This window comes from Periplaneta americana, chromosome 9 (genome assembly GCF_040183065.1).
Source record: "Periplaneta americana isolate PAMFEO1 chromosome 9, P.americana_PAMFEO1_priV1, whole genome shotgun sequence".
NCBI lineage: Eukaryota > Metazoa > Arthropoda > Insecta > Blattodea > Blattidae > Periplaneta > Periplaneta americana.
Window position 1 is genome coordinate 129,111,816 of NC_091125.1, and position 13,298 is coordinate 129,125,113.

General features: G+C 34.6%; 1 protein-coding gene across 1 annotated transcript in view; it reads right to left on the reverse strand.

Moving 5' to 3' along the window:
• Positions 1-13,298, reverse strand: part of LOC138706504 (sodium/potassium-transporting ATPase subunit beta-2-like) — a 77,825-nt gene that overhangs the window by 18,125 nt on the left and 46,402 nt on the right. Inside the window, exon 5 of the mRNA XM_069835859.1 lies at positions 10,374-10,484. Within this exon, the coding sequence (XP_069691960.1) occupies positions 10,374-10,484 (111 nt within the window). The remainder of the gene's footprint in view (positions 1-10,373; positions 10,485-13,298) is intronic.

Sequence of the window (13,298 nt, forward strand, 5' to 3'; positions counted from 1 at the left end):
TAACGTTGAAATAATTCAATATAACAAATCAAATTTTGCTACTTATATGATGTTGCTTTCAAGCAGCATTTTTTACGGCCATGAATTTCATTCTCTGTATGACTAACATAATATCACCGTCTTCTGTGGCCGAATTAACAAAACTACAGTACTGTAATTATGTTTAGGAAATAGTGTTGTCGCTTCAGACCAATATACTGTAGTTTTGTTAATTCCGCCACAAAAGACGGTGATATTATGTTAGTCATACAGAGAATGAAATTCATGACCGTAAAAAATGGTGCTTGAAAGCAACATTATATAAGTAGGCTAGCAAAATTTGATTTGTTATATTGAATTATTTCAACGTTACAATTGCTTATTTATTAAAATGTGTATATGATAACGTTATGCAATTTGAGTTTTTTTTTTTTGTTTTGTGTGTTTTTGGAAAATATAATTTCAATTAATACTCCGCCATAAATGTTGTAACTAAAACCTTCTGCATACCTCGTGTTTATCGTACTGCTCGTCCTACCCCCACACGTTACCTGCACTTTGATCTTCATAAATGTACGAATATTCCATTCTTTAATTGAATTTGACGTTTGTAGAGCTTGTTGGTGGATTTACAAACAATACACTTCTCGTAACACAATTTTGTCACAAATTGAATTGTACAACTTCAATATTTGCACTTATAATTGAGAATAAAATTGTTAATAATTTCTATAAAACGAGTAAATTAATGGAACAGATGCATTATAGGGGCCACCCATCATACATTATATGCTGAAAAAAAGGTCAGCGGAAATAATGGTTCGATTATCGTTTTTAGTATTCAATATTCGATAAGCATTAAATGCTACCACATTAAAAAATGAATAAAAATGATTTGAATAGTTTGTTACTAGATGTGATTTTAGTCAGTTTGTATTATATTTTTGGTCCAGGGAAAATACATTTTACTGTTACTGCCGTTATTTCCATTTTGAAGTAGGCTACAAGTCAACAATATAAAACTGTTAATTTAGAAGTTGGCAACATATTTCATATCGATTATAACAACAATACATATCGATAGTAACATTCATACCATTCAACTAATAAGGAGATTGGCCCCTATAATGCATCTGTAGGCTACCAAATTAATTTCTCTGAATCAGTATAGCAAAAAATATTCAATTAATTAAATATTCAAAATCTTTCTCATTTACGATCTTGCAACGATAAAGACGCAGCACAAATTCCATTTAATTTTTTTTATATTTTTTATTGAATTATTTCTCCAATCATCATTAAAATCTCAATTCTTTCATTTTTACTTAAGAACATCTTTATTTTCTGTTAATTTCAATAATATTAAACTGCTTCCATAACACCAGGAACCCAACTATTTATTTGGTTACCATAGCAACGTTTAGTATAAAAACAATTGATAGTTCGTGTAGCGATACAAAAAAAGACAAATCTTTCAGGTGATGGGAATAAAAATATGGGATGTCATTTAAAAACATTTCCGATAACATCACAACTCTCATAACAATGACCATTAAAATGTTTCCTTAATATTAAAAGTTCCCTTCAAAATACAAGATTTGAAGTGTTCGAGCGGTTTTATTTTTCGAAAAAAAATATATATCCGTTTAAATCAGGCATGTCAATTGATTCCCACAGGAGCAAGCGCGCGCTTTAGAGCCCAGGAGAACCTGAGCGCTTTACAGCGGAAAGGAGACAGACGAAAGAGGTGGTATATGCCGCTTGGTCGAGCTATATTCAGGGATGGCCAGCACTGATTCAATAGATAAAGGGAAGAGAACTTATTAAAACTGTATCCATGTTAATTTTTAGATTTGCCTGAGAAGTATAAGTGCATTATAAGAATGTAAGTTTTAATTTTAATGTTCATTTTTCACAAGTTTGATGTTTTTATTCAAAAGAAATATTTTCTCAACTTTTCGTATAGAAAAGTGAAATTTTCAGGTATAGGCCTATTTATCTAGTAGCCTTACAGAATGTTTTCGCAAATCTAATATACCGTATATACGTATTACTGAAGATAGTGTATTGAAAATTTTGAAAATATTCGCATGGAAATCGTTTGTAAGGAAATGAATTAACAAAGCAACTACTGTTACATCATAAGCAAAAGATACGTGCCCATGTGTTGTAAAAATGTCAGCGCTATAGCTTCAGCAGATTTCGAGAAAATAATTTAATATTGTGATGATAGGAAGTTGTTCACAAATATCACCTCAAAAGCATAATGCGGTAAGAGTTTTGTTATGTAATATTAGTTACACTTAAAACAGATACAGTACTTAGGTAACTTTGCTTTGTACTGTAATATTGTTTTGATTAGTTTATTGATTACTTTTGTAAGGCTAAAGATACCATCAATATAAATTCCAACTTATCATGTCATACTCAATCTCTTTCTTTGGAATGTCACTTTCTTTATGAATGATGTGTCTCATCCACTTAATACAGTATAATAGTATTCTACTGTGGAATTTAAATGAATATTCCTTCTTAACTCTCTATTATGTCATTAAGATTTAAAACACAAGTGTAATATTAAGAAATCAGTGTTAGTACGTTTGTTTTACAGACAATATAGATAATATTAAACAGAAAGAAGCCATATAAAAATAACGACATAAAATTTCACGTTCCATTTGAAATTTGTGCACCACTGTTTTCTTAATCCAGCAGGTTGCTTATTCATATACACAATCCTTCCTCCTTCCATACTTAGCGCTTGCTGCCCCCGCACGACGTCAAGGTCAGAAAAATGCGCTTGCGTTGACATCACTGGTTTAAATGCAAAAGACAATATGCGAAACTTTTGAAAAACATTGTATATGTTAACGAAATCATATCAGAATGGGAGTAGGATAAGATATAAAAGAAATAAAGATCACAAGAAACAAAGAAATTCATACAGTTCTGATGATCAAGTTATAGTAGAAGACAGTTTACAAAAATCCGTTCACAAATTGAAATCAATTACAGCCAAATATGGTTTGAATGTCTGCTGCAGAAAAACATAAACATGACTTTCAAAGGACAGTCTTGCGCTGGCTGTCATCCAGTGCGGGTCGCTAGTGTGTTTTATGTCCGGAGGTTCGAACCTACAATCTTATATTTCAGCGAGCTACATATCGTTTTCTTATAGTATAAATTTTTGTACGCATATATTGATTTAATTTCCACAGTTTTTGGTACTTCTTTGTGTGCAACGATAACAGTGCAACCATGTCTCGCGTACAACGAGAAAACGCAATCAAGATCACATTCCCGGCAGAAGCAGAGAAACTTTCGCTTTTGAAACTACACAACTGGATTGACGTAGAGTTTCAACATCACGTCTGACCAGGTAGAATTTATACAGCTATATACTTTGAAATGATCAGTTTATCTTAAATTAACTCTGTCACACAGTATGAACGACTTATGAATACGTACGAAAGTGACGTTAACTTCAAGTACGATTCCCTAACCGTTTCAAATGTACCTACATCATTTTACCTTTTAGGTGTGTTTCCAAATTGTATGTAATACGCTTTGTCAAATCTGGCAGCCTTTTCATAAGGGAAGCTAAATTTATATTATAAGGTTAGTTTTTCAGCGTGCTGAGATTAATGCAATTACAGTGCGAATGTTTAATATACTTCCGGAAGTTGAAAATAAATTAGTAAATCAATCATTAGGTCAGTGTGGGCCAGTTAAAACAATACGTGCTGAAATGTGGAGTACGAAGAACAAATTTCCAGTAAACAACGGCGTTCGGTTGTGCATATCGAGATGCGGAAACATATTCCAAACAAAGTAATAATTGGTGGTTATACTGCAGTGATACATTATCAAGATCAACCACAACTGTGTTACATATGTAGGGGAAAATCACATCTTCGCTCCGAATGCCAAGAAGAAAATTTAGTTTTCCAGTAACTGTAGTCTGTCGGCAAGTCTTGTTTAGTGAAGTGGTGGGGCGGGGGGAATGTCAACAAACTTACATAACATTACTGAACAGTAGCGCTGAAGATAGGCCTAAGTATTGGTACCAGGGTATAGGCACAGTCTGGTATAGACAGTCACGAAGCTCCATACGTATTAAATATGAATCCATAGATAGTTGCTAACCACTAGGATCGCTAATATCGCCTCATTACACACAATGCGAAATAGTACCGGCACAGTCTATTGTTCCTAGCACCCTCACAACTCAAGCTTCGTGGCTGTATATACTAGACTGTGGTATAGGCCAGCCAAGTTCCGATTACCGACGGCAGGAGTTATGTTTCCTGTTGTAGCCATAGCAGCGACCTCATCTCCAGTCGGTAATAAGAAGTTGGTGAGCTTATAGTAAACAATTTCTAGCCTATATACGCTGTTTACAAAATGCGTTGCGTTGTCGGGTGTGTCTACTGTCTGTAAGGAGCAGAGAGAGTGAACATCCGACTCTCGTCAATAGTAGAACCACAGTCTACTATATACAGTCGCGAAGCTCAATATGTAGTAAAAATGCAAACATGGGTAGTTGCCCACCACTAGGATCGCTACTATCGCCTCATCATCGCAGATCTCTCTCCTAGCAGACGACAAAATATGTTATACTTTCGTTGTCGTGTTCTTTTGGAAAAATTAACACCTTCCTTCCATTATTGAAATATTAAATGCATAAAGTTAATTTATTATTTTAATGAAGTATATTAAATTCCACCATAAACTCGAAGATACCTGCAAGAAATAAGTTAATATAATTTTTGTTTGTGCAAGACGAACTGAAATTTGCTATAATAGCTTCACTCATTCAAGATTATAGCGATAATTAACTATGAAACCAATAAATATTAATTTGCATTTCCCTTTACAACAATAATAATGGAAATATGAATTAATGGAGTAACTTACGTCCGGTACTTGTAGTGTATGCTTACGTAGTTAACAAAGTGGGATGAGGTTAAGCAATAATAATCACACCAGAATTGGAAATAAAACGTGATCAATAAATTTTATTGTAACAGACTTTTTCTACGTCTCTAGTAAACCAACAAATAAAAATAACAACTAAATTAACAGCTATAATTAAAAAACATATCCTTTGAAGAAAAAAGTAGGACTAAGCAATAATAATCCCACCAGAATTGTAAATAAAACGTGATCAATAAATTTCATTAAAACAAACTTAATTTTTCTACGTCTTTAGTAAAATAACACATAAAAATAATAACAAAATTAATAGCTACAATTAAAAATATATCCTCTGAAAAAAAAAGTAGACCTAACCTTTATTTCTCTGAAAATTTAGCAGGTATCTAATGTCCTTTCGGTTAGACTGAAACATTTCATTTTGAAATTTAAGGATATAATGTATTCTAACAGTCACAAAGAACTTCAAATTAACAGTTTTGTTTCTACACAGCATTCTTGTGGAAACCCAGGAACCTTTCTGAATCTTTCGGAAATCGGAAAAAGGATAACTCTGGCCTCTTTCTCTTATTGTTGCTACAATTTATAGCACTACAAAGTCTCCTCCTTGTCCCATATTATTATTCCAATTATTATATTTTAGCCATTAACATTTTCATTATAACCAATAACGAACATTTCACAAGCATCAATGTGAAATACGCAACGAGATAGCATTCGATAGAAATACGACACAGTACAAAGTCGACCATGGACAGTCTATTCTTTCTAGTTGCTAACCGCTTGGAGCGCTTTATCACGAGATTTGTAAAAAAACACCTCAAGCTTCGCGACTGTATATAGTAGACTGTGGTAGAACTCCTTAAGGGGGGACTGAACTGAAAAATAGGGTATATATGGCCTAAAAATGTGATTTTTGGATTTTTACATTAAAAGATTCTAAATATTGTTGTGAATATTTAACCAAGTTTCATTTGCATATTCCACTTTTAACAGGTGTTTCTGCCGCAATTTTTGAAGTCGTACCCATTTAAATACCACGATGGGTCACGCCTACTCCCTCTGCTAGGTTTTTCCTCTCTTTATTTCAGAATTACTGTGGTTTTCCTTAATTTTCTAACTGATTATTTGCACATTGGAACAGAGAGTCCGTTTAGAATACTACATAGTATATTTGTCAAACTGAGAGCAGAGTTTCAGAATGTATGGTTCCCTATACTAATTGTCAAAATATTAACATAAAATTAATATGAATAATTAATAATGCTGATATCACTTATACTACAGCTTTGAAAATGTGCGTGTATGTACCAAGTAATGCCCAGAACTAGTATGCAAAAAATGCATGTATCTTTTATAGTTTAGAAATTACCAAAATTCAGTTCATTTAAACTTTGGTGTCTATTTTCTCGGTTAAATTTTTTTTTCTGCACATTCACTTCTTCAAAATCTATCTAGGCCTACTTCCACATTTATTGACATATTGTTCTGAAATTGTTGCTGCTGTTTCAGTGTATTTCAATATTTGATCATTTGTATTCAATTTTGTGCATAGTGTAAAGTATGATTGGGTCGAAATATTTTTGAAATTATTAAATTTAATAATTTTAAATTCAAAACACAATTGGAGATTGAGCAAACTAAATGTCAGTTATGTTTTACCATGCCATACGTTACCTCGAGAAAAATAAATATTGAAAGGTTTGTGAAATTGTACCACAAGATAGGAATTTCTGTATATAGATATCAAAATATTAACATAAAATTAATATGAATAATTAATAATGCTGATATTACTTAACACTAGAACTTTGAAAATTTGCATGTATGTACCAAGTAATGCCCAGAACTAATATGCAAAAAATAATTAATGTATCTTTTATAGTTTAGAAATTACCAAAATTCAGTTCAGCCCCCCCCCCCAAGTGACGTGAGGTTGTATCAGAATGCCGAAACAAACTTCAACAAATAACAGATAACAAGAGGACTGAATTCAGAACATGAAGGAAAATGTGTTTGACTTAATTCATAATGATTTTTTTTTGTAAATTTAATATTTGTACCGAGTTAATTAATCCTGTAAATGTAAATTCCATTATGAGTTCATTCATACAAGCAGCCGCTATCGTAAGTAGTCGTGCGTGCACATAAGCATTTTGTAAACACAGAACTCTACGAACATACGATGCTACGTAGCCTATAACCAACACTTTTGTTTAGCCTTGCTGATCAGACAAGGAGTTTGTTAGAAGACGCTGTACAAAATGTAAACACTAACGGTCTTACTAATAAAAACTCTATATACAGACGTTTAACTGTCTTATACTTATACAATGAGTAGCTCGTTTATAAGTCGTGTGTAAATTCCTTACTAATAATCACTACATACGTCGTGTATAACAGTATAACTGTTACACAGCTACGTCATGGTTTCGTCATTACTTCGTTACGAAAGGTAATAGAATATCTGAGGTTCTCTATTGCATCCGGTAGAGCGCTATAATGTGGCATGTTAAATATCGATAGTACAACTGACTCTAATCGATTACCACACTACATTTTGGTCAAAGAGTACAAGCTACGGCAATATTATTCTAATAATTCTATGATCTTTGGTTTGTTCTTCTGTGGTTACAAGGTAACAAGAGGAGTAGAATACTCCTCTTGCAAGGTAACCATCATCATAAAATGACAGTCGATACGAACAGCTGTTGGAGGGGCGGCAATGTTTTCCCTATATACAACGCTTAAACAAGGGGTTTCGTGTATATAACTACTGCAAAGCAATTCCCATTGTATAGTTCCAGCCTGTTTATACGTCCATAGCTTATTCACGGTTTATTAGTAACGTTGTCTGTCTCAACTCTGCATAAGTCTCTTATAAAAACTATACACGGTTTATTAGTAAGACTGTAAGGAACGAAGGGCAGACAGACGATGGAAATACAAACTGACACTCTAACCGCAGGTCGGAGTATCTGTAACGCTCACGATACTAGCCCGGTTCGACTAGCAGGTGAACGTAGCCTACTGCGCCCATTCATCAAACATGGATACAACCATATAGATAAGTAGTGTCAAAGTTGTAAGCTCCGAAGCCGGTTGTGGTGCTAGAGACGTCCAGTCGGAGCGTGAACTTGCTTATGTCTGTGGAAGCACCGGAGCCCGCAACGAGTTATAGTGGAGCGCTCCGCTCCGTTTAGGCTGTGTCTGACAACGCTGGTATAGATACTAGCGTCGTGCATTACAGACACTATATTCGGTTCAAGTTTATCGAGTATGGCGAAGTTTGATATTCACCGATGTTCGCTCTGCAGAAGTAGGTCTGTCATGTTCGTTTCACCTTGTTATAAAAATATCCGCTGTCCTCCACTCATGCTTTAACCACGTAGGATTTTAGTACAGATCTTGCGATTAGTTTTTTCATGTAAAATAAGATGAAGTTTTTAAATACCTCTCTCATGTTCGAACATTGCACGACTCTAATAAATACAACACTGTACAGATCCTACTTTATACATGCATACAGAAATAAATTATGATAATAAAAGGCAACAGATGACAATGAACAAATGATGGAAGATGCCTCTGAAGCTACACATAGTGATAGGCTACAGAAATGGAGAAAAACATGTCTGAAAGATCTCAAAGACACAACGACAATAAATGATAATGGAGCAACCAAGAGATGATTCCGGTAACAAAAATTAACTGCCTCCTAACAGAGATCATAAAATGAATAGTAAACAACGAGAGATTGACCTTCATGAGCAAGATACACATCATGATATCCTAGAACCCAAACAGAAAATAATTAAAAAAAAAATGCCTTGTTTTAGGCAAATTTCCGTCGAAAACAGAGGCACATACTTCTGCACATACAGATTCTGCATCAATATCTCATACGGAACCATAATGTGTGTAGCATTTATTACATATTCATATGTCCATATTACTCGTCTTTTTTTCATTTGTTAGTTTGAATTTTATTCAGCTTCCTCCAAGTGAAGGCTGCCTAGAAGACAAAGCTTATCAAAAAATTGTTGTTTTTTTGAGTAAATGGTAGGTACACAATTATAATGAAAAAAACGATGGAGAAAGAAAAGAAATAGAAATAACACAATTATAAATAATTGAAGACAACTAAACAAAAGATCATTAATTCCAGAAGAAACATAAAATTTTCTAGTACGGTATCTATTTGCTATCAGGTGATCACAATCGTCTATTTAGCACTAGTTGCAAGACCCAACTTAAGTGAGCAGATCGCCATAGAAAAGAGATCAATCTATTTACGTGTAGAGATGGTTTCTTAGGATTTTTATAGAGCCCTTCACTGCAGACATAGATACTTTAGTGACAAGAGTTTGTCATAGACCAAACTGCTTGCAAAAATGCGCGAATCTTTTTGTGATGGTCCCTCTAGCCCCAATCAGTAATCCAGTAACTTCGATCGACGTTAGATGATATTTTTCCTTATAACATGGTATAGTGGGGTCGTACATGTCGCAGTTTTCCTGATGTACTCACCAGGTTGATTTTCGTACGTTTCCATCCTTACAGTTGGATCAATTATGAATCCGCTTGTTGATCTTGTCGGGATAGCGATGATGTCAATGCGTTTTGAAGATCCATTTGTGGACAAACCATGGACCTCCTACTAACTACTTATAGGCTATAGCAACGTCGTTGCAGACGTATCTTCCATAATGTAATGAAATAATAATTTAAAATTTATGCAGTCATGTCCAAGGGCAGTAAAAGTCGTTATTCTACGATTGTCTTAACCGACAGTAATATTTTCGAAGTACAGTCATGCTAATGTAAATGTTTTTAATTTTTACTATGGTTGTAAAGTAGCTACATTGAATGTTAATTTTTTACAAAACAAAAATAAGCAAAATATGTTACGAACTTTCCTCTTCCTCAATTCAGTTGATGTAATGTTGTTACTCTTACAAGAAGTGAATCTGGATTTTTTAGGCCCTCAAATATGAGTACATCATGAATCCGGGAGATGCCCAACGTGGGACCAGAGGTAAGAAGTTAGTACCGAAACTACATGTAGCCTATGAAGTTGTGTGAGCTTGGACTATATATCTACCGAATGAACAGTAGTGACGAAGCTCTCAACGTCAACAAACCAGCAAAACAAACATGTGTAGTCGGCTGGTAACCAAACTTATCTTTGTGCCAATGATCATGGTCTTAGAATAAGAAACAACATTGTTTAAAAAACAGTAATTGGCAATTACATTCTTCGTAATTTTCAGTATAAAATAATTTACCCATACATATAAGAATAACAAAGAAAATACGTAATAATATGTATCTAACCTTGTTACAATTAATAATAATAATAATAATAATAATAATAATAACAGTAATAATAGTAATAATAATAATAAAAATAATAATAATATAATAATAATAACAATCTTTTTTCAGCTTATACTTACGTTTAGAACATCTTTTCTTTCCATCTCCTGAATGTGCTTTTTAAGATCTACCGGCATATCTTCTGGCAAGTTATTCGAATCATTGTAGAATTCAGGAACCCAGTCCACGACCTGAAGTGAAGAACACAGGGCAGTTCTTTAAATTCAGAGGCATAACATAATCGTCTATGAATGGAATGTTCCTGTGCTCAAAACCAGCTGAACTTTGTAGAATTCTATACATGATAAATTCCGATTGAAAACTTCAGCGTCAATTTACAATATTAAAAGTAGTCGCGCTAGTTCGTGCTGCTCTCCGGTGAGGAATTGTACAAAATACAGTTTAGGGATGGTCCACTATGACCCAATACTTCGACCTTTCAAGATATATTGCGCTAACCCTAAAGGTAGGCATATTCCCAAACCCACACCAGCTGACTACACTAAGGTTCGCTGTGTATCCAGATTTCGAGCAGGCAACCCCACTCGTCCCTAGGCCAACCCCCTCCGTGCTTCGCCAGCCGGCGTTAGGAAAATCATTTGGAATGATGACGAAATAATGTAGATGCCTAACATGGGGAAACGGGAGAACGCCGAGAAAACCCAAATTGCGACAAGCGTCACGCGCTCAGATGTTCCTATATGCTAACATCTTCCAGCGGCCGGCGTAGCTCAGGCGATAACGCATTTACCTGATGATTCGGAGCTGCGGTGGGCGTGAGTTCTATTCCCGCTGAATCTGATTACCTGGTTGGGATTTTTGTGAGGTTTTCCCCAAATGGAAGGCGAATGTCAGGTAATCACTTAAAAATGTGTTGATTATAATAGAAAACATGAATGCATCTGGTAATGACAGAACTCTAGAAATGGTGTATTAAAATGAGTGGACTGTGCTAGAATTGAAGCAAGAATTTCTAGGAGAGGTATTACATTTAAATCACCAGTATTTTAGAATCTGTTTTGTAGAAGAAGTGAGACGTGTTGTATTCTAGCAGGAACCTTCCAAATTACTACGCACTGATACTCTCTTTTGCGGGAATATGTTAGTTTGCAGTTAGAAGCTGAACAGTTGAACGTTTATCAATTTGATCATTAACACGTTTTGGAGGAAAGTGAAAATTTTGGCGGTAAGTTCTTTCCTTAAATATATGTTGTTATTCCTTAATGTTAGAAATATTAATGGTATATATTCTTAAAGAGAAAAAATATAGCAATATACCTATGTTTAATTGATTTCGTTTTTAAATTATATGTTTTGAGGTTATGACTTACAACATTAGCACAGTCTAGTATATACAGTCATGAAACTTGAGTTTATGAGGGTACTAGGAACAATAGACTGTGCAGGTACTACTTCGCATTGTCTGTAATGAGGCGATACTAGCGATCCTAGTGGTTAGCAACTATCTACGGATGCATATTTACTACATATTGAGCTTCGTGACTGTATATACTAGACTGTGACATCAGTGTGTCACAAATATGAAATACTAGTATTATTATATGATATTCATCTTTATACCATAGTTTTCCGTTTCGGTACTATGTTGGCACCTGTAGGAGGAGGAAAAACCTCACCTTTCAACAAACTTAGAAAACAATGGAATGGAAAGGCAATGCAAGAAGCCATAAAAGAAGTTCGAGAAAAGACGTGAGAGACGATCCATCTGGATTCAGTATTACGGTTGGGAAAACACCTTCTAATGAAGATGCTGAATACTTGTTCTATGCGTATATTAGTATAGGATCTTTTGACTTTGCAGTTTTGTTAATCTTGTAACTTGTTAATAGTATTCCACATTTGTATCTCCATTTTTTATGAAGGAAATAAGTTAGAATTTGAGGAAATTATTATTTTTTTCAAACATTTTATAACAACTTACGAACTTCTAAGTTCGGTTTACCATTCACAGGGACATTCAGCAATAAACAGGACGATATTTTACGTTCAATATTCAAAACATACAATATAGGTTCCAAAACGAAAAAATTAAAATTATATTCCATATTTGTAACACTTCCTCTATATTTTTTCTCTCCAACCTTCTCTTCTCGTTTACTCTTTCAACGTAAGTTCAGCTGAAGACTTGACATTATATGAAGCCCCTAGTTCTATGCCGTGGAAAAAATTAGCGAAGGCTGGCAAGAAATTTGTTTTTAGTGCATGTATTAGTACAAATACCTTCAGACTGGATTGTATTTTTTTGGGGATTAAGATGATATTTATTTTATGAATAGATTGATTGATCTTTATTAATGGATGGAAGGATGAATATTGATTGATTGATTGACGATATATAAATGGATATGTAAGTGGGTACAGTACGATTATTTAGTCCTGACAGTCGCCGGCGATCTGCGCCTGGGTAAGGCGAATCCATTAACTTACGTCAAGGGATGTTCAGGTTAGTCTGTCGCCTGCAGTCAGAGCGATAGGATGTCACGCATGCGGTATAGCGTTGTGTTTCCAGTACAGTTAAGCTGTACTGCATTGCTTTACCGACCGCTCGCCCTTATCTCTACTCCGGAACTCTCTCCAATACTCCTATTACTTCCCCTCTTTCGCGTTGCTGAGCTGTGAGGACTAAATAATTATTTTATTATAATCGGTCTGTATATACCGTAAGTAGGCAGAAACAGCCCGTGAGGCGGGCTCTGGTCGCACTTTACTTATGCTAGTAGGGTTCGGGCCGAACTCGGGCCTCAAAAAAACGGAATTTCTTTTTCCACGAATGATGTACTGATTAAATAAATAATACGACTATTTTAATGCATGCATGGTTAGATGTCCACCCGACATCCATCCAGAACAATAGATTACCGACATCGTAAGTTATTGTTTAGTTCGACTTCGTATTTTCTAACTGTTCTTGTCTCGTCTCTACTCTCTCATAGACACATTTTTTTTTTAGTTTTAATTTAATTTTATTTTTAGTAGGTTATTTT